The sequence below is a fragment of the Terrapene carolina genome, unplaced genomic scaffold, assembly GCF_002925995.2.
Source record: "Terrapene carolina triunguis isolate 2854851 unplaced genomic scaffold, T_m_triunguis-2.0 Scaffold95, whole genome shotgun sequence".
Classification (NCBI taxonomy): domain Eukaryota; kingdom Metazoa; phylum Chordata; order Testudines; family Emydidae; genus Terrapene; species Terrapene triunguis.
In genome coordinates this window covers 44741577-44767137 of record NW_020664446.1, presented here as the reverse complement: position 1 = coordinate 44767137, position 25561 = coordinate 44741577, and the positions used below count along the sequence as shown (strand labels likewise).

At 43.0% G+C, this 25561-nt stretch overlaps 1 protein-coding gene across 1 annotated transcript in view; it reads left to right on the top strand.

Annotated features, from left to right (window-relative positions):
• The window catches only part of MYPN (myopalladin), a 97203-nt gene that overhangs the window by 37123 nt on the left and 34519 nt on the right, over positions 1-25561 (top strand). Inside the window, exons 5-11 of the mRNA XM_026650890.2 lie at positions 2035-2149; positions 12489-12560; positions 12782-12923; positions 14680-14703; positions 18727-18843; positions 19568-19934; positions 22651-23250. Coding sequence (XP_026506675.1) covers positions 2035-2149; positions 12489-12560; positions 12782-12923; positions 14680-14703; positions 18727-18843; positions 19568-19934; positions 22651-23250 — 1437 coding nt within the window. The remainder of the gene's footprint in view (positions 1-2034; positions 2150-12488; positions 12561-12781; positions 12924-14679; positions 14704-18726; positions 18844-19567; positions 19935-22650; positions 23251-25561) is intronic.

The following is a 25561-nucleotide window of genomic DNA, read 5'->3' as shown; positions in this document are numbered from 1 at the left end:
GAGGATTCCACCATCATTTTGTCAAACGACGCCCCACATAAGCAACTTCCTGAATATTTTGAAGCCCCTAACATGATTTCAGCCAGTATATTACCTTTCCAGGCTCGTAATGAGAGGTGCCATCTGGTCACCACACCAGAGGCCAAGGTATGTGCTGAAAACATCAAAGCATCCCTGGTTGCATCAACTTTGAATGCTGAAACCATTGAGATTTTCTTTAACTCCAAACCTAACTGCAATGATTTCTTAGCCTTTTTTGACAGTTTGGCTGCCAAATTGTCATTCAAAGCCAGTACTGCTCTTGCAAAACATATTGCTGCAGCAGAAGACCATAGAGAGGAACATGTAGCCTCAAATGACTCAGGTTGGCTTGGTTCATGAATCTTCTTCAAATTTTGGAATTGACATGAAGCTAGAGCTGAGCAAATAATTGATTTTTCAGCTTGGTAACTAAACCAACTTTTTTGTTTGTTTAGTTTCTGCTTTGGGTGTTTTTTAAACCCTCTATTTCTGTTGTTCTTGTTTGTTTTTTAAATAAGTCTAGCTGAATTTCAAAATGAAATGTCATTTCAAAACAAAAGGTCAAAACATTTTGTTTCAAAAATGTTGAAATAAAACATTCAGACTTTTTTTTTAAATCATTTGTTTTGGCTGAAACTATTAACTGAATTTGACCAATCAAGTGCATTTTTTTGGCAAATAAAATTATTTGAAAAATTTTGCTCTGCTCTACCAAAAGCCCTACATGAAATCAGGAGAGTTCCACCAGTCTTCAAGTTTCATAATGAAAGTTATGCACAGCACTAGCAATGGCTTTTCTAAGGGTCTCATTCCTAACAGTTCTTCTCTTTTGCAAGATTATTAGAGGATGCCTCCAGGTGTGTCAACTATTTTCCTGCTCTTAAAGAGATGGGAAAACATCACCTGATTGTTGTCTCCAGCTTGCTTGCTTCAGTTAGATTTTGAAGCCATGTACTGCAGTCCTGTATTTCTTGGTAAAGAGAATGCTGCTCTGAGTTAGTAGCTAGATGTCCCCAAAGAATAGGCTTATGTTGGATTAGATGTAGGATAACCAGAATTTCCTTTTCTTGCTACTTAGCTTCCAGCTGTCATCACATGAACTTGAATACTCTATATTTAAAGGAAATGAATACTACATCATCTGCTAAAAACGTAACAACTCTCACCTTTGCAAATGAGAAACCAATATTTCCTGAAGCTGTATACTCAGTTTGCAGCAGTGTTTTTTCAGACTCTTGAGACTGGCTTCCCTGGGAAGGTTCTGATACCTTACAGAGGAGGCGCGCATATGGCCCAAAGAAAATGAAAAAGAAGATTGTCTCTTTGTTTTAATCATTTTTACTTAGCACTAAAAATAAAACAGAACCAGCTATCATATTCAGCTGAATTATAAATGGAAATGACATAGCAGAAATAAAAAAAAATAATTACATCTGTAAAATGTGCTACCAAAATTCTTAGTATTTTTGTCAAAGTGAAGCTATTCCTGCTGTTCTTTTTTAAGAACCAGATTATTTATTCTGTGTCATAGTAGACAACAACATTTCTGTTAGACTCTGAAGGCCAGATCCTCACATGTGCCTAAGGAGCATTGAGTACAATTGAGGAAGGAATGTTATGCATCCCTTGTTCCTAAAGTTGGCTCTGTGCTGGTCCAATCCCCCACTATAGACTGGAGCAGTTTTAGAGTCACAAAACTGGTTAATCCATGCTGGTTTTTATAATATACTGTAAAACTAAATCAGCCACCTGAGTAGTATATGGCAAACTTATGCAGCAAAATTATTAGCTCCACATATATATTCCCACGTGAATTGACTTTATCACATTGATTTAGATGAGACCTAAAGTTAATACTAAAATGAAGTTTTTATAGTATTGTAATACTGTGTATATTATGGAAGCCTAGGTAATCAGAGAGATCATCTATGCAATACTATCCTCTACTCATAAAAGCACACTGCTCATTTTTAGAAAAAATTGTTTGTTTGTTTGTTTGTTTAAATATTTCAGAGTCCAAAAACCAACTGACGTCTCTTTGAATGCACCATCTCCTGCTACTAACACTACAACCACTCATCAAGAGACACCAAAGGTGCCATCTACTGTGGGTCAGCCAGTTTATCAGGTACAGGAAATAATATTCTATATGATCTATTTAAGAAAAATCTTTTTTTAAAATATACATTTTATACAACTCAATTTTTACACATGATGTGCCTGTCTGATAGACATAGCTCTGAACCTCATGATGATATGTGGTTGCATGCACACATAGATGTCATGACCGCTAGCTAACCATATAACATATGGCAGAGAGAGTGGAGCCTCTTGCTCCCAGAGCATAGGCATCGGAAGCGCCGGGAAAGTGGTAGGTTTCGGAGCCAGAGCCTAAACGTCTAAACAGCCTTTTTTAGCTCCATAACATGAGACCGAGTCGGTAGACCTGGGGTCTGAGATTTGCTGTCATGGGTTTTTAAATGCAGCATAGTCATACCCTATGACTATGAGGCAGTGAGCAAAAGGAGCAGCTGCACCATCTCAGCCAGTAGAGGGAATCCATGCACACTCTACCAGGTCAGACATTCCATGTAGTAAAGGGCAGTTGCATATGTAGGTCAGTTCATTAGTGTCTTCACATTACAGCCTGATTTGTTCACATTCAGTAGTGACAGACATAACATGTAATGTAGCCTCTTTTTTCCTGATGGGACTCATTGCAATTAATTTTAATTCAGTGAAGCTGCTATGATTTGTGTTAAAGTGGTTTCTATAATGTTTTTATTTAGCATATTATTTTATATTTTAATATTCCTGTTTAGAGTTTTCTAATTTATCTTACCTTATAATTCTTCTCCTTTGTGAAGGAAGGCAGAATATTTGCCTTTAAGAGTAAACTATTTCCCTCTGTAAGGGAAACCGCTAGCCATAAGCAGATATGACTGAATTCTTGATGAGCAACTTCCTTAAAATGTTATGTTGAAGCCTATTTACCTACTCTTTGCCAAGAGTGTAAATGAGCTATTTATTTGCCTGGACTTTACTGTACATATAGTTAGTGGTGTATTGTATTGTACCTATATAATATTTAGGAAAGGTATGAAATACATTGGCAAAAATTATTTGTACAACAAATTTTTACTATATTTTATGGCTTGATGGGCTAACAAAATAGTGCACCAAATTCAGCTCTCACTCATATTAGGGTATAGTTGAATTAACTCCTTTAAAGCAGAGTTACTGTGGATGTACACCACTGTAACTGAGAGCTGAATTTCTTCCAGGAAGTTAAATGTAAATAATGGCAATTACACAATGGAATTGTGGTAGCAATAGCACAAATTAAAGATATCCATTTAACTGGACATCTTAGGTCCATTAGGAAGGAGTAAAATGGATAATAGCAAAGGTGTTAGACACAGTAGGTACAAGCCCTCCTTTGTTAAATTCTCTACACCTTAATTATCTTTTCCATTTTCTTATGTGAAATCATATAGATGAGGCATGCTCTCAAGAGACAAAGTGCTGTCTATCAGTTCTGATTGACAAGGGAACAGGCGTTTCATTCTGTGACACTATACCAGTACAGAGAGGAGGATGTTTCTAAGGATATTCAAACTAGTTTTCACTCACCCATCTTTTCTTGGAAAATAATCTCTTACCATTTTCCCCCCTATGGATTCTCAGGACTTAATTGCTCATCAGCTTTTTTCTCCCACAGACTTTGAGGGCCACATTTTCAGAAGTGGCCTTTCATTTTGTATTTTTATACTTGCATTAAACAAAAATTGAGTAGTTAGGTGTGCAAATGTCCAGTTTGCAAACAAAATGCAGAAATTGTGCTCCCATGGTTGCATACGCAATTTACTTCAGCAAAATTAGAGGCCATCTGAAAATGTGCTATCAAAATAAGATTAGCTTGTGATTTCTGTAAGTCATTTTCACCTCAGAGGCTCAGTTTAGTTAACCAAAGGCTCTCCATCATAGTTATTAGCACATCTCACTTACAAAAACTGAAAGGTTTATACATCTGCATAAGAAGTCTGTATATAGTAGCAAGTTACTGTGAAACAATTAGCCATCTTGGGCCAGATTTGGGCACTCAAAGATGCAGGTAGTTTCCACGTGGGATTTACAAAAGCCCACCTAATGCCTGTATCTTTAAGCACTTGAATACTTTAAAAATCTGGCCCCTTATGTACAAAAAACCTCTCTGTGATGCTTTCCAGGGATACCCAGGGTGGTAAGGCCCCTCGCTACCACCTGCTGTTAGCATCAAGATGTCTTGTCAGCTCCCTGATTTTTGCTCTCTCTGTTAGCAATAGGCACACATTAACCCCCAAGGCCTCCAAGCCTCCCTCAGGCCTGCTCAGCCCACGATCCATTGAACACTCACTGAACTTACAGATTCTCTAGTCCCAAAGGAAGAGTACACATCAGCTTACTAGCTGTGACTCAGGATCACCACTCTGCTTAACACATCGTATTTAGATATATTTATAGTGAAAACAAGATTACATTTATTATGAAGGAACAAAGATTCAAATTATAGTAAGTAAAAATATTGGAAACAAATGATTACATATAAAACAAAATCATAACATGCTTTCTAGAGCCTAAACTTAACTCCTAAGACATTCCTTAGTCTCATATAGTATGGCTTTCCCCAAATCCTTTTCCCAGTGTTTTCAACCAGGATGGCTGAGATCTTCCTTTCATAAGATCAAGCACATTGGCGTTTTCTCTGCCCAGACTGAAGGATGCCCAGTGTACCTCTATACCCCCAGTTACACCCCTAAAAGTTCATTATCTTTACTTGTAAACAGGATAACCCCGCTGTTGTTTTTTCCTCCAGCATTCGCAATCTATTCATTAGCATTTGAATTAATATGCAAGTAGACTTCCATTGTAAAATACACAATACACAATGGTCAGCCAGGGAGATAAGTATCTCCCATCTCCTGCCTGGAGAAGTCTGACTCATTGCATGCTACCTCTGTGTGACCTGCCTTTACCTACAAGACCAGGGCCGGCTCTGGCTTTTTGGCCACCCCGAGCGGAAAAAAAAAAAAAACCCGGGGGGGGGGGCCGGGGCGGGGGGGCGGGGGGACGGGCGGGGGGGGGGGGCAGGGGGAGGGAGCGGGCGGGAGAAAGAGAGAAGGGGGCAGCCAGGGCTACAGCAGGGGCACTGCCACGCGGCCCCTCCCGCTGCGCCGCCTACTGCCGCCTGCCGCGAGGGCTCCGCTCCGGTCGGCGGGGAGGGAAGGAAGAGGACTGCCCTGCCCTGCAGGGCGCTCTGGTTCTCCGCGCCGCCGCCCCCTACAGGGCGGCCGGAGCAGAACAAGAACAACAACAACAACAAAAAGCCTCCGTGCTGCCCTAGGATTGGGCAGAATGCCGCCTCCAATAATCTGCCGCCCCAAGCACCAGCTTGCTCAGCTGGTGCCTGGAGATGGCCCTGTACAAGACCTTAAGGACATAATGTTCAGTATATGTACATAACTGATTACACATTATCTGCAGATACAGTTCACAATAATTATGATGACAAATGTGACACATGCTTTCAGTAGAGACCTTACATGACCGTTTTTGGTGAACCCAGGGGATACCTCTAACCCTATGTTCCCCTGTGCCCTCTCTGCCAGTGGCCATCAAGTGGTCCTTGGGTCACACTCCTCACTCTTAAATTCTGATGAACTAAAAATCTTGAGGGAGTTCTGATTGTACTACCCTGGGGATCCTGCTATACTGATCAGCCCTCTACCAGACATTGTCAAGATATCAGTCAACACAGATTTTAGATGCGTATATAAAAATGAGGTCTGCTGAACCATGGTAAATTTCTCCATTTCCTGGAATTAAGCTGGTAACTTCAAACCTGATGCCAAATCACTGAACTAATGGGAATTTGCTGTTGACTTCAACAAGAACAGGATTGATCCTTTGAGTGAACCCAGTTTTAACAGCATTGCCTGGGGCATGCAAGCAAGTCCATCAGTTGTCTAAACAGAAAAAGTCATCGGTTTCAGTTTTGTTGGCTTGTAAGAAACTGCTTTTGAAATTTGAAAGCCTCCTCTCTCCAGTGAAACTGAAAATTTAATTATATTGGTTTTGGGCTATTTCTGCTCCCCCAGAAAGGAATTGTATAACAAGCTCTGGTCAGCAAGTTATGCAATGTAGATTAGAAAAACTCTGCCAGCAGCATGATATTTTCATTTTGATTCCACTCACCCAGCTGAGTAAGGTCAGTGGGGAGGTATTTCACCTCTGTAAATCTGTTTGCTTTGGCAGATGAAGGTCACACGTATGATTTAAATTTCTAAGAATTAACACCCCCTAAGTATTTTATAAATTGGAATGCTCACTTAAAAAGAGCCTACCTCTCAGGCAGCCTACATGGATTTGCCTTGCTGCAGTACCCATGGCAGATACAATGCCTGTAATGAAAAATTCAGTCCCCCTTTCTAGGGTTAACATAGTAAAACAACTCTTTTAAAAAAGTTTAATGGTATACAGGCAACAGCATATCCAGGAAGATTACTATCATTATCAGTCTTCTACAGAGCAACTTCTGTTCTCCAGTTTAAATATCCTGGTCTGGATCCTCAACCCCATTGTTTCTCATACCGCATTCTAGGTAATGCCATGAAAGAACTCATGACTGTAAAACTAAACAGGCTTTTTATTATGAAAATTATTTACAGAAATGCAACTGTAGCTATCATTTTAGTCACGTGCACACAAACTGGCTTCCTTGTACCTAGGGTTGCCAACTTTCTATTAGCAGAAAACCTAATGCCCTTGCCACGTCCCCTGCCATGCCCCTTCTCTGAGGCCCTGCGCCCCAGTCACTCCATCGTCCCTCCCTCCATCACTCGCTCTCCCCCACCCTCGCTCATTTTCACCGGACTGGGGCAGGGGGTTGGGGTGCGAGAGCTCCAGCTGGGGATGCGGACTCTGGGGTGGGGCCGGTGATGAGGGGTTTGGAGTGCAGGAGGGGGCTCTGGGCTGGGGGTTGGGGCCAAAGTTTGGAGTGTGGGAGGGGGCTCCAGGCTGGGGCAGGGTATTGGGATGTGGGAGGGGGTACAGGCTCTAGGCAGGGGGTGTGGGTTCCAAAGTGGGGCTAGAAATGAGGGGGTCAGGGTGCGGGAGGGGACTCTGGGCTGGGGCCGAGGGGTTCAGATTGCAGGAGGGGGCTCAGGGCTGGAGCAGGGGGTTGGGGCATGGGAAGGTGTTTGGGGTGTGGGCTCTGGGCAGCGCTTACCTCAGGCGACTCCCGGGAAGCTGCCGGCATGTCCGGCTCCTAGGCAGAGGCACGGCCAGGCGGCTCTGCAGTCTGTGCACTGCCCCTGAGTGGAAGCACCACCCCCACAGCTCCCATTGGACGGGAACCGCGGAGCCAGCACTGGAGGGAGAGGGGGAAGCAGTGCGCAGAGCTCCCCTTGCTGCCCCTAAGCCTAGGAAACAGAGGGAGATGCCAGAAGCTTTCTGGGAGCCACGCGGAGCCGGGCAGGCACCCTACCTGGCTCTGCTGCGGGTGGCCAAATGAACTTTTAATGGCCTGGTCAGCAGTGGAGCTGCCATGGTCCCTTTTCAACAGGCCTTCCGGTCAAAAAACAGATGCCTGACAACCCTACTCGTACTTTCTCCAAACTCTTCCCTCCTGCAACCTGTGCTCTTCCTTGCAAGTTCTATGCAGTTTGCTACCCCCACTAAATCTACTTTGTGACATTCCAGTAACACAAAGCACACTTAACATAAAGCACAGCAACATAAAGCTGGTTACAATTCAGCCTGCTAAGGATTCCCCTTTTCATGCTGCTTTAAAGCCTGTGTAGCCACCTCCCTTTGTAGAACAATTTTATTAAGGAAAACCAAACGTGTTTTGCATTTCTTCGGTACACAATACCTGAATGTTTTTTCAATTTATAGTTCATTAACAAGAAATTCAGGCAAACACGTCTCCAATTTCTTTTGTTCTTTGTTCCATTTTTACTTAGTAAAGAACCTCTGTATTTATTTGATTAGAAATCATGGGGGCTTCTTGCCTATATACAGCCATTTTACAAGGTGGGCTGTAGTTGTAACTACAGTGAGCAATGATTTATCTACATTTATTTAATTTTGCTTCTGCTAAGTGATACAAGTAAATGGATTGTTCAATAAGTAAAACTAAAGTCTTCACATTTAGAAAAAGTGCTTAACAAATTTAGAAAGAAAACTCCTGGTGGAATCAGGGCTGGATTAAGGTTATGAGGGGCGTAAGGCTAATGGGAGTGAAGGGCCTAAGTATGAATTACATATTGCAAAAAAAAATATGAAGTCATCAAACATTTATCTACATACATATTTACATATTATTTATTTATGTAAAATTAACAAGTTTATTCTACTCTCACTACATTCAATTCTTCAAACAGATACTTCTGAGTAAGAGGTAGGATGAGGGATGCTACACTGTCCTTCTCTTAGGCCTCCTTCCTCATAGGCAGTTGAGTGCTCATCTGTATGAGGATGCACACTGCAACATTCCCCATCCTGCTCACCTCTTTCAACCTTGTGCTTCTACCCTCAGCTTTCCACAAGGCACAGTGCAAAGCCAAGCCCTGCAGGTGTTTCTCCCAAGCTCTGGACTCTACACCACATCCCTATCTCATTCTGACTGCAGTCTCGGAGGCAGCCAGCTTTTATTATGTACAAGAAAACCACGCAGGTGTAAAATCCACTGAAGTAGAGGAAGTAGTAGTGGGAAAATTACATTGGGTGGCATTGTATTTTAGGCTGTCTTGCTCTGAAAGTGCCTCCCAGTGTTGCACTGACTGAGGACAATGAATTACTGTTTTGACATTGAACCCAAATATTATTTGTGGGATGATACCCAGTTTGTGTAGTTAATCTCCAGTGATTCACCCCGTCAGGCCATTCTGTCACCAAGCTCTTCCACAATTAGAATCATAGAACAGAATCATAGGACTGTAAGGGACCTTGAGAGGTCATCTAGTCTGGTCCCCTGCAATCATGGCAGGACTAAGTATTATCTATTCTAGAATGTGTGATCAGCAGCTCTGACATGAGGTTTTTTAAGCATGAGTTCCGTGTGCACCAGCCCCTTACTGTTTGCATTTGTTTGTTTTAAGCTTTCTGAAAGAAAAAGGTAACAGCTAGAAGGGACACAGATCTTTAGATGGTTGCCCAGTCATAATATTTAGCACTACTGTACTATGTTAGCTCTTCAAAATCACTGTAAAAACATTAAACAAACTTAATCTAAAGCCTTTCAGATTTTGAATGACTAGGAGTTGACAAAACAGAGCTATTCCTTGTTGTGTTCTCTGCCCCCCTGAACAAAAGACTTCAATGAACATCAGCATCTTAAAAGAACCATTAAGGATCTTTCAAAAGAACAGTCCAACCAAGGCTGCTGTAGTGACACCCTTGTTACATCAGGTCTGGTTTTTGTTTAAGGCTGGTGTTCCTGTTTCATTTGCATGTGTAAATCAAGCAGACCTTGCTTATTTTTTCCTTAAACTGCTCAGAGTTTAGGGGAGGAAAGTGAATGAGATTCTGCTTATACCAGATGTGAAAAAGCAGAAGGCACCAAAATCTATTCTTGTGCAAAAATCGGTTCTCCCTGAAGTCAATAAGGCTACACAGGTGTAACTGTCAGCAAGAATTGGCCTGTGTTCTCATTCCCTCCTCAAATCACAGTCCGTGCTTATCCAACATTTTCCACTCGGGAAAGAAGTTAGTTTGAGTTGGGGCAGAAAAATGAGGACTAACTTCAGCTTTATTTAACTTTAAGTTTTTGGAATGAAACTCAAAAGAAATCAAATGTGAGGTACTTGTATGAAGGTTTGAACTGCTAGAGTACCAGTAAATGGACAGAACCTGCCTTTAGCCTATTCAGCCAGTCTTTCTATCATAGCCTGCTAACAAGTGGATTTAAAATCCTTGAGGGAGAGGGAAGGGAGAAACCTTCAACATTGTGTGTTGAGCTTCCTCCAGTACTTTTGCAACCCCTTAAAAGTACAAAGATGCGTTGTGGAACTAAGCTGAGCATAAGGAAAGAACTTGGTTGCCTGTGCATCCCAGTACTAAAAAATACATCAAAGAAAAAAATTGGATTTTTTTTTATTTTTAGTACAGTTCAATACCGTATTGAACACAGTGCATCATAAATCTGAAGCCCCTCAATGGAAGGTACTGTAAAAGTTAGAGTACTGGTATCCAGAATGGGATGTTTTGTTTTGTTTTTCCTACAGATGTGTGGGAATTCGTTCCTTATACATGGGAGGGGCAATAGTTCTGGTTGGAGCTGGATAGAGTGGGTGCAGGTTCTGTGCAAGCTTCTCACCCTACCTCTCTGGTACTGCCTCTTACTCCCGCCGGCCCCTTGCCCTGCTCCCCTCTCTCCCCCCTCCCCTCCCAGGCACTCACCAGTTGTCCAGAAACGGGACCCAGCACACATAGAAGATGATGGAGATGGGCACTAGGACCCAGGAGGCAGCATCCTGGAGATGCCTGCAGCCCTCAGTGGAGGAGAGGGACAGAGGGAGCCTCTTCTCTCCCTGACAGCTAAGCAGAGCTCCGGAGAAATTGGGGGTGGGAGGAGCAGAGGGGGGAACAATGCCTGCTTAAACTACACCCACGCCTGGCATCAGTTCCCATGGTAACTGGATTTTTAGTGTCCAGTCACCAGTGTTAACCGAATACCCGTCAGTGTGTTCCTGCAGTGCAGTGATGGCTGCTGGCTGAGCTACTTCCTAGCCACAGCCCACAGGGGGCTGTTTTGCCTTTCAAGCTGGCAGAAGGGTGCTCCAGCAGGGCTACATGAGCAAGGTTGCTCTCCCCCTCCTCCCTCACCCAGCCCCCTGACCGCCAGAACCAGCTTTAGGAAGTGCGGGGCCCGATTCAAATACCCGGCGGCAGTCCGGGTCTTCGGCGGCGGGTCCTTCACTTGCTCCGGGTCTTCCGCGGCACCGAAGGACCCGCCGCTGAAATGCTGCCAAAGACCCGGAGCGAGTGAAGGACCCGCCGCCGAAGTGCCGCCAAAGACCCGGACCGCCGCAGGGTGAGTAAAAATTAAAAAGACAACTAATTTAGGCGCTCTTCTTTAGGGCGCGGGGCCCTCTTAGGCGTGGGCGCGGGGCCCTCTTAGGCATGGGGCCCAATTCGGGAGAATCAGGGGAATTGGCCTAAGGCCGGCACTGCTGACCACGCCCCCGCCTGACCAGTAGGGCCTAAAAAATAGGAGGGCCTAAGACTATAGCCTTATTAGCCTAATGGTTAATCTGGCCCTGGGTGGAATATATTTTCACATCTGCAATTCGAAGTTTGGATTGATTTCCATGGGGGACATCAATGGCAAAACTCCCATTGACTGAAATGGGGATAGGATTTCTCCTAAGATTTTCTTGTGGAGAGCCTATCTTTCACCCTATAAAGCTCCCTATCCAATTTGGAGATTAACTCATTCAACATACTTTTAAAAATGAACAGCCAGTAGTTTTAGAAGAAAACTTTTGTACATTATGGCTTAAAGCTCTGCATGTTACTATGCTTAACTGTGGTATAATCAAATCTGCCATATCAATTCATTGTCTATTTTATTTATTTTATTTTAAATTTAGAAGTGCACACTGCTAAGATATAGTTGTCCAGATACTGAGAGACAAATCTCATAATGGACTGTCTCAGCCAGTCAGAGGAATTACTCTTTAGGACTAGTCTTTTTTCTAAAATGTTTTCCACAATTAGTAACACCTAGTCAGTTCCACCAGCTGTAACAATGGTGGGAGCACTAGCTCAGGGCTCTGCCAGCTACCAGCATTTTTACCACTGTCAAGAAGACTTGCTATGACCAGGGTTAGACAGCACAGTGTGCCTAAGAGCTCGGCATATCTCTAGAGTTTTACCTATACTAGCACTCCCACTGCTGTTACTACTGGTACTGCAGATATATTTTACACATGTTTTTTAAATGCTACAATAGATACAGGGTTGGAGGTCAGAGGGCAGGGTGTGGGGAATAAGTCTTTTTCAAGGGACACAGAGGAGCAACATGAGTAGATAGTGACAAGATTGGGGTTATGTGAGGTAGGGCTATGAGAGTGTCCAGTCAGATGCTGAGGGTAAATGGCCGAAGTTCTGAAGACAGTAGCCAATCAGAGCAGAGTGATGTACAGTAGCCTGTCAAGCAAGGACTGATATAACTGCAAGGACATTTCAGTGCAGCAACAACTTGAGGATGTTCCCTGTTAATTTGGGAATAACTATCCTGAACTAGGGAACTTGTGAACAGAAAACACTTTCAAGGTAAAACATTTAAATAGACTGGTAATGAGCGTTCTGACTTTACAGTAGATTCCATTTGAAGTGTGAGGGATATCGTATGTTTCTCCTGTGTACTGCATAATACCCATTGTATAGCTAAACTTCACCATTGCATATCTCTTAACCTCCAGAGTCAAAGCCCCACTAATTATTTGCAAGGATTGGATGGAAGACCCTTAATAGCTGCTCCTGTGTTTACAAAGGTAATTTGTTTTGATTACACATTTCAAAATGAAACAAGTCAACTGATTTTTTTATGCATACATAACTTAAAACTTTGTTTCCTACTGTTGCTATATAGCAAAAAGGAAATCTACAGCATTCTTGTCTATCAGATTTTTTTTTAAAACATGTCGCAAAGTCATAAGACTCAGTTTTACTTCCAGAATCATTAAACAATATATTGATCTTTTTTATATTTTAGATGCTACAGGATATTTCAGCTTCTGAGGGTCAGCTGGTTGTCTTTGAGTGCAGGGTGAAAGGAGCTCCTTCTCCAAAGGTTGAATGGTACAGAGAAGGGACATTAATACAAGATTCTCCAGATTTTAGAATATTACAAAAAAGTATGTTTCCTGCATGGAAATGCTTTGTCTGCTATATTATAGACATTTAAACAAATGCTGACATATTTGCTCTTGGAATGTTTGGTTACAATGCATAGAGCTATATTAAACTATGGTTTATGCTGACAGACATCAGCAGTAGTGTTGCATTGGCTCAAGATACACACAAGTCCCACTTCTCTGGGATCCCTCAAGGAGCCAGTGTTGCCTCAAAGAGTGGGTGGTGCTTCACAGGAGGGTGTAGTGAAGGGGATGTACTCATTCAGAGCATCTCCTCAGTAGGTACTATTTGCAATTTAAAATTGGTGTCCTGTGGCAGAATGCCTGTCATGAACAGCAATGCAAAGACTGTATGCTCTTCCATGGGGTGAAGCTTGCTCTCCTTTACATCAAAGGAAGATAATCAACTTCATTATGTGATAAGTAGAGTCCTTGCTAGTGGGCCCCAATTCTGAAGTTCTGATTTAGAATTTAGTTGTAAGAATTCACATTGTTTTATTGTGGGGTTTACTGAGGAAGGACTGGGAAAGGATTCCAGTCTACCCAATCCTACATATTCAGATTGATTTCCTGAATAATGGACAGAGTAGACACAGCTCCTTGGAGACATCACTGTAACACTCTGTACATAGGCGCTGACTTCGTGGGTGCTCTGGGGCTGGAGCACCCATGAAAAAAACTACTGGGTGCTCAGCACACACCAGCGGACCCTGCAGATCAACTCCTCCCCCTTCCCCCAGAGCATCTCCCACGCATCGCTGATCAGCGGCGGGCAGGAGGCACTGGGGAGGAGCGGAGTCAGGAAGAGGCAGAGCGAGGACAGGACGCGTTTGGGGGAGGGGGCAGAATGGGGAAGGAAGAGGTGGGGCAGGGGTGGAGTGGGGGGCAGAAAGAGGCGGGATGGGGTGGGGCTTTGGGGGAAGGGGTGGAGTGGGGGCAGGGCCTGCAGCGGAGCAGGGGTCAAGCACTCCCAGGGAAATCAGAAAGTCAGTGCCTATGATTCTATATGCTGATTTCACCTAAATATAAAGGGCCAGATTATGGCTTTCCCCATATGACTGCACTTTAGAGTGGGGCCACAAGCAATCACAATTTCAATTTGTTTGTTTTTGTTTCTCTTGAGTTTGCGACCAAATATCCCTTTGTCTTCCTTACTTTACATAGTTTCTTTGAGTTCTGTGTTACTGCTATCTTTTGCTTCCATCTCCCTCTACTCCTTTGCCTGTTTCCTGGTTGTCTGTATTCTTTCTCTATTTGTCTCCTACTCCATTTCTGTACAGTCCCATCAACTGAGAAGTGTTTAATCTTTAATGTTAACCCCTAGTATATTGGTGTTTATGGACTGCTAGCTACCTATTTGCTTGATTAGCTTGATTCACACACAAACTGCACACATTTGTGGTAAATAATCAGTAAAATTTCAGGTCTATGTATACATATGGACTTACAAACACCTATTTTCAAAATGTGGATAATCTCTTTCTGCTGTTTCCAAAGAGTTAATTAGAACATTAGTCTCTGTTGACCAGCCCAGAGCAGTAGGATGCATTTTATGGATTTGCTATTCTCTTGCCTCTAAAAATTCAGTTTTTTTGTTGGCACATGAACAGAAATTTATATTGAAAGGTATGTTACAGTGAATGGAGAACTGAGACATCGCTTCATAGTGGGTCATAGTGAGAAAAATGAAGCATATTCATAAAATTAATGATATATTCAATCCAGTAATTCTTTTGCTATTGTTTTTCCTCTTTAGAACCTCGATCTATGACTGAGCCAGGTAAATATAATCTAATGTTTTATTTCTTTAGGATTATATAAACATGAGGATTTAATAAGATAAAATAAAAAAAATTCTAACAGTGAAAACAAATAAGGTTGGTGGTAATTTTTACTCCTGGCTGCAGATTTTTTCTTGGTGCAAATTTCTGTATTTGAACACAAAAAGCAAATTTCACATAGACTTTTCTTTTATCCATTGTACACAAATATTATTTACTGTACAGTGTTCCATAAAGGTGAAAGTATAGAAGCTCTGAAAAAGAGAAAACCCACTAAAGCAAAGTAACTTCTTTCATTTTAGAAGAAAACAATAAGGCCTCCACACTGTTCTGATCTGACCCAACCTGGGACCCAAGTATTCTTTCTCACAGGCTAAATATGAATGGAATAGTCTGTATTACGGTCCCCTATTTTCTTGGGGTCAAATGTACATCAGATGATGTAGGAATAGACTATTTTTATCCAGTTTGCCAGTCAGGGAGCATTGACTCAGATGTTTAGCCATGTCAGCTATTCCCTCTTACCACCCCTGCTCCCAACAAATGAAATCTGAGAGTGCCACATCAGACGTTCGACCCCTGACATCACAGAATCCTATCAGTGGCTGGTTTTGCCAGTGTCGGGGGCCAGGGCTGAGCATGGGCTATCCTTCACAGTGTAATTTAGAAATACAAAAATAGATGTACAAAAACCCAGAAGATTTGGAATTTGTGATTGCTTCCCCATAAGGAAGTCTCTGCTCTAATGATACGTTAATTATTAAAGAATAAAGGTGTACATTTGAAAACAGAAAATTCCCTGCACCTGAGAAAGTAGCCGTAAATTACTGAATCACTATTTTTAACTGTCATTTTTATAAATAAGAAATTTAACATTTTTTTGCCCTCAGCCCCTTGCAGAGAGGTTTTTTGTTTTGTTTTAAAGTCTCCAACAAATCCCTGTGGATTCCTACATTTTCTCCTGCTCCACAATAGCTTTCACTTCAGCTCAGGAATGACTAGATGGAACTTCCACCAGAATCCGCCAATGCCATCATTTATCAGCTAGTGGTATCACTGCTTAATGTGAAGCAGTTGTTAGCAGGTAATCAGCTGGGTGCAGTTGCCAATGACTCATCATCCACTGCTCATTCAAAAAGAATCTGGAATTCCATATAAGCAGTGGTTGGCAAATTTTAGCATAAGCTAGGTACTATACTACTACAAACTAGCGTTATAATAAACTATTATTCTGTTACCCTCATTGGCAAGTAATTTCTGTACTGCTACTAGTTTCTCCCAATAAGTAAGAAGGGTTAACAAATCAAAATGTGCCGTGGTCACCCTCCCCTCCTCTCCAAGATACTGATAGAAGATAGATCACCCATTCTTCCTGGGAAAGTTCTTACAAAGCAACAGTAAAACCTTCACTGGTCCTTGAAGAAAACTGTGTCAGCCCAGACTTCTATAATCTTGAAATGCTATCCAATCTTGCTGCTTGACTAAATACAAACAATCCCACCATGATGAGTGTTTATCAGCTTGCAGCAGCTGCCAAGACATGTCAGACACTGGTCAGCCAGGAACAGCATAGTCACAGATTGATTTTCAAACCAAATTACCAAATTTGTATTCACACTTTGTTGCCCACAACGAGTCTCCATGGTACAGAAAGAGTGACTTTCTGATGTGGGACTGTGGGCATATTCACTCCATGTGCAAAATTGTGCCTGTAAATTTGAAAGTCAGGCCCTAAGTATAGTTTTTTCACCTCAGGGGATGATCGTACCTAAACTGTTTCCAGCTAACTGCACCCATTTTTCCACCTATCTTGGGGCCTTAAAAGCCTTTTTGATTGCAGTTTGGAAAGATTTGGCCCATTGTATTTGCTTAAATTCAATTTTAAGCTCCTTAGTGAAGGGGAGCTTGTGTTCTGACGTTGTATATAGTCAAAAGGGGCACCTGGCAGTGTCCGGTCAGAAACACTGACCGGACAAAGAAAGTGTGGTTAGGCAATGCATTGTGGGGCGGGGGAGGGGGACATACAGGGTCGAGGGCCCCCCCAGCAGCTGGCCCGGGCGGGGAGTGGAATGGGTGGGACCAGCGCCTCTTCTGGCTACTAGGACGCTGCCCGCTGCCTAGGAGAGAGCCTGGTAGGGAAGGGGCAGCAGTGGCAGGCTGCCCCCCGTCCAGGCTCAGCTTTCAGGGACAGTGACTGAACGAGCCAGAGCCCTCCCTCCCCCCTGGCATGCTTGGCTCCTGTTTAGGGTTGCCAACTTTCTAGTGGCACAAAACTGAACACCCCTTCCTATGACCCTGCCCATGCCCTGTCCCGTCTTCAAGGCCCCGCCCCCGCTTGCCCCATACCCCCTCCCTCCGTCGCTGCGCTCCCCACCCTCACTTTCACTGGGCTGGGGCAGGGGTTTGGGGTGTGGGAGGGGGGTGAGGGTTCTGGCTGGGGGTGCGGGCTCTGAGATGGGGCTGGGGATGAGGGCTTTGCGGTGCAATAGAGGGCTCCGGGCTGGGGCAGGGGGTTGGGTCAGGGGGGAGTATGGGTTGTGGGTGCAGGCTCCAGGTGAGGCCAGAAATGAGGTGTTCAGGGTGCTGGAGAAGGCTCCAGGATGGGGCAGGGCGTTGAGGTACAGGAGCTGGGAGGTGAGGACTCTGGCTGGGGGTGCAGGCTCTGGGGTGGGGCCGGGGATGAGGGGTTTGGGATACAGGAGGGGGCTCCGGTCTGGGGCCAAAGGATTCAGAGTGTGGGAGGAGGTGCGGGCTCCGGCTGGGGGTATGGGCTCTGGTGTGAGGCCGGGGATGAGGGGGTTAGGGTGAAGGAGTGGGCTCCGGGCTGGGGCAGGGGTGTGGAGGGTGAGGGCTCCAGCTAGGGGTGTGGGCTCTGGGGTGGGGCCGGGGATGCAGGGTGCAGGCTCTTGGAGGGAGTTTGGGTGTGGGAGGGGACGCCAGGCTGGGGCAGGGGGATGGGGTACGGGATCCCGGCGGCGCTTCCTGCCGGCTCCCAGGAAGCGTCCGGCAGATCCCTGCAGCCCCTAGTCACATGGGTGGCCAGGGAGGCTCCGCACACAGCCCTCACGCCCACAGGTGCCGCTCCCGCAGCTCCCATTGGTCACAGTTCCCGGCCAATGGGAGCTGCGGAGCCGGCACTGGGGGTGGGAGCAGCGTGTGAAGCCTCCCTGGCAGCCCATGCACCTAGGGGCTGAAGGGACCTGGCAACTGCTTCTTGGAGCTGCGCGGAGCTAGGGCAGGCAGGGAGCCTGCCTTAGTCCCAGGCCCCTGCTGCACTGCCAACCAGACTTTTAATGGCCCAGTTGGCAGTGCTGACCAGAGCCACCAGGGTCCCTTTTAGACTGGGTGTTCCAGTTGAAAAGCAGATATCTGGCAACCCTATTTGTGTCCCCGGAAGCCGAGCCCAGACAGGGAGCAGGCTGCCACTGCTGCCTGTCCCCAGCCAGGCTCTCTCAAAGGCAGCTGGCTATGCTGCACAGAGCAGGGACTGGGAACAATTCCGTCCCACTCCCCACTCGGGCCTGGCTGCCAGGGAGGGTGGCCGAACATGCCGGGGAGAGCCAGCATCAGGGAGGACAGAGCATCTCCCCCCCAGGTAACGTGGAATGAGGAGGGGCGTGGGGAGAGCATGAGGGCCCCGGGCTCGGGGGGGCGGGAAAGGTTCTGGCACTCCTGCTGGAGTGTCTGGGTTTTAAATATTACAAAATTGGCAACCGTAGTAAGGACATTTTAGAAAACGTTCCCAATGTTGCTAACACCTGTTCAGCTTCACTTGTGCAAGCAATGTTAGAGCCCTATTATAGATGGACACCAATTGCTGCAGACCTGCCAATGACAGCTGGTAGCCAACTTATGCTAGGGCTGCCAACATTGTTAACAGTGGTGAAGCTGAATCAGTCTTAGCAATAGTGGGAAATTTTTAGAAAACGTCCTAATGTAGGCAAGGCCTTTATGTGTTTGATTAGCATGAGTTCACTTACAGTGGGCTATAAAACACTAATATTTCTGCTGATGAATTTCAGAGGAGATCTGCACTTTGGTAATTGCTGAGGTGTTTTCAGAAGACTCTGGGAGTTTCACATGTACTGCAAGCAATAAATATGGCACTGTCTCTAGCATCGCTTGTCTAACTGTTAAAGGTAAGAGAGAATTTTTAGTAACTTTCTTGCAAGTACACATAATTGGATCCGGCTGTGATACTGTATAGAGCAGATTGCTGTGTCTTTTCAGAACTTCTCCAGTTAGAGTACTTCTGTCCATCCTTGTAGGACATGAAGGGACAAATCCTGCGCCAGTCTTTTCTCAAGCTAAACTCTCACTGACCTCAGGATTTGATCAATAATCTTTTTTGTAATCTCTCTTGATTCTCTCCAGTGTATCAGTTCTCTTACTATAGTATAAAGCCCAAAACGAACACGTTGGCCCAGATCCTTAGTTGCCACTCACCTGCTTTGAGCTTCTGAGATACAAAGCAGCTGGTTGAGTAACGCATCAATAAATGAAAAAAAGACTCAGCACAGCATTAGTTTGCATTTCGCTCATGTTTGGAAGGTTTTCTTTGCAACCATAAAAGCTAGAGAATTTTTCTGACTGATTCTGAAGATGCTTGCGAACTCATTGGGGAACAGGGGTGTAGGTCACCTCTAGATCTTTCCAATTGTAGAAAGATTCTTTTTTTTTCTCTTTATAATATTCTCTGTTAAGTTTAAGAAATAGGTATGTGTATGAATATAGCCAAACAATTCATTCCAAAGCTAGGTAAGGCATTAACCTGAGCTTTCCCAACTGCAACAGTTATGATTTTACTGTAATCTAATTCACCAAATTTAAGTAACAGCTTAAGTTTAATATTTGCCATTTCAGGGCCTGAGGACCATAGCAATACTGCTGCCCTTCATACAATGAGCTCAATCAACTTAATTGCTGCTGAACAACATCCTACCCCACTCATCCCTTCACTTCCAGTGGTGGATCAGCCCCCAAAACCTAAATTAGAAGGGGTCCTTGTGAACCACAATGAACCCAGGTCAAGTTCTAAGATAGGCCTCCGGGTGCACTTTAAACTGCCTGAAGATGATAAAGGAAGTGAAACATCATCAGAAGATGGAGTATCTGCAAACCAGGTTAGACCACACTACTTCCAGGAGAGGATTAATGGACAGACAATGAAAATACCAGAGCCAACTTCACCTACAAAAGAGCCCCCTCCAGTACTGGCCAAACCAAAACTGTAAGTAAAAGGGATTTTAAGTCTTAATATAAGTGTTAGAAATCACATACCATTAAACTACCTCTGATTTCATGTGTATTTCATGAGGAAATGAAATTGCATTACAACATTTTTTAAAAATTCAAAAATATTTTCCCATTTCTTTTTGTGTTGTGAATTCTATGATATTCTGTGTGTGTTGTTGCAAGTAAGAGATTAATCATACTGCCTGGATCCAGGCAAAATGCAAGCAAACTTCGCAAATTTCTCACTTAGCTCTGCTTATGTAATCTTATCTGGAGTGGATACATAAAATTTTGTATTTCATATAGACTGGTAGGTGTAGTATTTCTTGAATATGAAACTGAAGATTCATGAGACCTTCCCTTATAACTTTATAACCCAGAAAATGAATCTCATCTTGAGACAAATAAAATATTTAGAGGTTTAAGATGGTGTGATACCAGACAAGTGCAGGATTAGAGCACTGTGGTCTGAGGAGAGATTTTAAGGACCAGTGTAATATTGTTCAAGGGCAACTTTTGGAATCCCAACCATGATTTACACTCAAACTGCGTCCTCTTTTATCTGAACGCCGTTTTGCAGTTAATTAAAGAAATAAACTTCTATCTTTTTGCTAATGGAACTTATAGAATTCCTTGCCTCAAATCCAGTTTAGCAAGCAGTGTAGAGCCCTTTATAGAAAACAAACAAACAAGGAAACCTACATAGCATCTTTCATTTAAAGATCTAAAAGTACTTTACAAAATTAACTAATTAATACTTTGAGGCAAGTGTGTAGTATCATATCACTTTTACAGATGAAAAAACAGAGATTAAGTGACTTGCCAACAGCTTGTTTGGCACATTTGGAAGGAAAAATCAAATGCACAACTACAAAATGTGGAATAATAAGCTAGATGGTAGTACTGCAGAAAAGGATTTGGGAGTTATAATGGATCAGAAATTGAATATGAGTCAACAGTGTGATGCTGTTGTGAAAAAGGAAATTGTCATTCTGGGATGTATTAACAGGAGTGTTATATGCAGGCCAAGGGAGGTAGCTGTTCTACTCTACTTGGCACTGCTGAGGCCTCAACTGGAGTAATGTGTCCAGTTTTGGGTACCACATGTTAAGAAAGATGTGAACAAACTGGAGAGAGTCCAAAAGAGAGCAACAATAATGATAAGAGATGTAGAAAACCTGACGTGATGAACGGTTGAAAGAATTGGGCATGTTTAGTCTAGAGAAAAAAGGGCTGAGGAGGGACACGGTAAGTCTTCACAACATTATTAATGTTGCCCAACACTTGAATGACTACGGAGTCCTGTGGAAAAAATAATATGTGCTCATGTAATGAAAGGCTGTATCATAATGCAGATGCCCAAGGAGGCCAAATTAAATGTGCACAGGCAACCTTAATTCTGGCATTTCGTAACTTTTGAGTGCTTGACTTTGAAACCTTAATAATGTTCTTTTAACATAATTTTTGTGGGTACTAAATTATGTAAAGAACAACAGTTACATTTAAATAAATCTGAAGGTCCACTAAATTCATGGGGTTTGGATTTGGAGTTCCAGTTTGGGGCAGTTTATACTTTTAAACTTTCAGAAAGATAAATTTTCATGTGAAACACATAAATCCTGTAAAGAAAATGTAAGTGAATTCATAGACAGATGAAAGCACCATAAGGTTTGAAGATTCTATATAGAATGGTGAAGACTAAAGTGCAATATAAAATGAACATTAAAAAAATAAGCAATAGCAGCTTTTCTATCTTTCTTTGTTAGATATTAAAGGAAAATTGAGCAATTTATTATATGATGACTCTTCACATCTCATATTTGTCATTTATGTTGTTTTTCACTAAGAGGAGAGGCAGCCTATTATCCATATGCTATATTTCCACATGCATAATAACAAAATATATCACATAATGTGGGGAATAATTTGCTTTGACTGCAAAGTGAACAAAGACCTCCGCTATAAATAACATCTAGGAAATAAAAATTGCATGAAATGCAGCTACTCCCTGAATGATGTACTCCAGCCCTGTACTGAATGTCAACACTAGCCAAATTAAGGCTGATTACATTTACTCTTGAAGTGTAGTTATTATAGAGTTTTGTTTACCATACTGTTGGCTTCAGCACTTAGTTTAAACTCTTAATAGATGTTAAAAAGGCAGGCTTGATATTGGATTGTAAAAGTTCATTTTAATTGTTCTCTCAGTTACACCAGTGCAAGCCCACAGATTTCAGTGGAGACGAACTACTAACTACTAACCATAACAGCAGAATCTGACTCCCTTAAAATAAAGGAAATTAAGTCTCCAGATCAGAGTTTTATTTTCCTGCAAATAGTTCTCTTCACCTGTTTAAAGTTTAAAAAAACAAAACTGTTCCAATCAAATAGCATGTATTATGGCACTGGGAAGAAAGGGGAAAGGCTTTTAGCAGGGGAAAGGAGTGGTTTATTTGAACAATATTTCCTTTCCACCCGATATCGTTCTCTTTGCTTGATGCCACAGAACATAGCATGTAACTGGAGCTGGGAGAAGGAAAGAAGCTCTCCCTAGTTTTTGTTATTAGCATCACCTTTCCTTTTGAGCCTGTGGTCTGACCAGCTGCACATGAAAATTTATACTCTCAGAATTACAGTGGCAGCGCAGACAACCTGTTTAACAGTTTGGTGTGGCACATGACAGATTTCACCCATCCTTGTTTTGTATACAGAGATCCCACCCAGTTACAACAGCTCCACAACCAGGTCTTGCTTGAACAGCAGCATCTACAGCAGCCATCTCCCCCATCTCCAAGAGAACTGCCATTCAACACAGGTATATTGAACTCCGCTACTTCATTCAACCAGCAGTCTACATCAACTATATACAAGCAGGCCAAAGTCTCTCCTTCACAGACATTCAGCTATACCCGACCGAAACAGTTCCTTGTGTCCCAGAACACCACACCACCTATCAACTCCCCTTCCAGCTCCCCAGTGCCTACATTCAGCAGCGTGTCTCAAGGAACCCAAAGAACAATGAACAAGGAAAATTTCGTAGGATCTCCTCCACCAATCCAGACAAGGTCTCCGGGAGGGTTTACAAGCCAAAGTGAGCAGCCTCTAGCAAGTCCCAAAGAATCAGTGTTGCCTCCACTATTGCTTTCTATATCTAGCCTGAACCAATTTCAGCCCCACAGCGTACTTCCTACTCCTGTCTCTCCAATCAGCCGGATTCAGAACCCAGTAGCCTTTCTCAGTTCTGTTCTTCCTTCACTTCCTTCTATACCACCAACCAATGCTATGGGTCTGCCTAGAAGCGCACCAGCTGCGTAAGTAGCACAAACTTACAAGCTGAAGTTGGTACAGGAAGTTACTTTGAAACCATGGTTAATTTCTGTTTTGTGCTCACATAGATGTTTTGTGGAAATAATGTCATTCATGAAATAGAAATATAAATATATTGGTGGGTTCTTATCTGTTAGCAGCATGCCCACTTCTTGGAAAGGAGGATTTGATTCATTCAACCCTTATGCCCAATTAAGGAAGCTTTGAGGCAGGCCCATCTGGAAGGATGGTAGCTACAACATGATACCTGGAGGACAGGGTGTACTCAGGATGACAAGATGGTAGGGTTAAAATGGATGGAGGCAGGAGATATTGAGGACTCTCAGGACTTCGTCAGGTGACCCAATGGTAGGCATATAGAATAGGTATATCTAAAAATAATTTACAAAGGGGTGCTGTTTTGTTTGCAATTGTTAAATATTTAAAAGCTCTGATGAATTAATAGTTTCCAAATAAATGATAATTTAAGTATTAGAATAAGCGGTAGAGAGAGGTTTCTGTGACAGACTAGTGTGCTCTATGTAACCAAACAAGTAAGATGTTATACCCAAAAGATTAATGTTTTAAGTGTCTCGTTTTTTTGTTAGAGAAACAAGATGGGTGAGGTAATTTCTTTTATTGGACCAACTTCTATTGGTGAGAGAGACAAGCTTTTGAGCTTACACAGAGCTCCTCTTCAGGTCTGGGAAACGTACTCAGAGTGGAACATATTGTTTAGCATAAGTAGATGACACATATTTCAAGGGACTGTTCAAGGTGAAGTGGCCAGTTAATACCCCTGCAGTCATGGGGGGAAAGGGAAAAAAAGCTGGGCGTGGGGGGGGGTGTTAGTGGGTTATATAGTGTTTTACATAAATCTAGTGCCTCTATTCAGTCCAGGATTTTTAGTGTCTAGTAAAGTTATGAATTTAAGCTCCCAGACTCGTTTTTTGAAGGTGTTGTGCAGGTGTCCTTTGAGGATGAAGACTGATAGGTCAAATATGGAGTGATCGCTTTGTGAAAAGTGTTCACCCACAGGTGAGATGGTGATTTTTGTCTTTTATTATTTTCCTGTGTGAGTTCATTTGAGAACGTAGGGATTGTCTGGTTTCACCCACATAATTGTTATTGTGGCATTTAGTGCACTGGATGAGGTACACCCCAGGGTGTGATTGGCATGTGTAGGACCCATGGATCTTGAAGGGTATGTGGTTGGGGGTATTGATCATTGTAGCCGTGAAGATACATCTAGAGTTTTTGCATCTGTTGTTCTGGCAGGGTCTGGTGCTACTTTAAGTTGGTGTGTCCTGGTCTGTAGGAAGCTTGTTTCTGATGATGAGCTGGGAGAGGCTGGGGGGGGGGGGGTGTTTAAAGGCCAGAAGATGGTGTTCTGTCATTATTTTCTTGACAGAGTTGAGATTAATAATAATAACTGCTGTCTCTCACACCAACACTGTGTTAGCATGTACTACACTAACACTTTTAAAGATCTTTTCATGAATAGACCTCCAAACTCTTTACAAAGGGGGAGTCAGCATTACTATCCTTATCTTACACATGGAGTAAATGAGAGACAGCAAGGCAGTGACTGTCAAGAATAAACCTAGAGTCTCCTGACTCACTGTCCTGTGTGCATAACTTTATGTCAAATACAGACAAATCTAGGAATTAAAAAAAATATACGTCTACTCCCAACACTCACCAGCCTTTCACAGTAAAGTTCGAAGAAGCCTCTCCTCGTGTACATTTAAGATTGCTCAGCACCAGCAGGTAATTGGTTTCTGCTGAGCTCAGCAACATTCCTACAACACATGCCTGGGGTCTTCTGCAGTCGCAGCATGGAGGGCAGATATATGAAACAGAGCTGTCATATTCTGAGTTAGGATTTTAACCTTACCCCACCAAACAGTGAATGAGATCTCTGCAGCTTTTACAACCTCACAACAACAACAGTAGGCAAAAACCAACCAAACAAAAACCCACTTGGAGCTAGTGCATACGTACTGCAGAACAATTGTTCCTTTCACATTAATCACACTTAACGTTTATATAGCGCATTACAATCATTAACTAATTAATCTTCAGAATACTGAGGTATGGTAGGTAACTATTATTATCTGCATTTACTGTTCCTGGCTCACAGCCCAGAGCTAACTCCACACGTAAATAGCTCCTAAACTGTCAAGGGCCAAATGTACATTTTAATATGGGAGCAAGCATCAAAATGAGGGGCACAAAAATAATCATACAGAGGAGCTGAAAATTATTTGAGTTAAACGGATGAACATTTAGGTCTAGGTATACTTGGTCCTACCT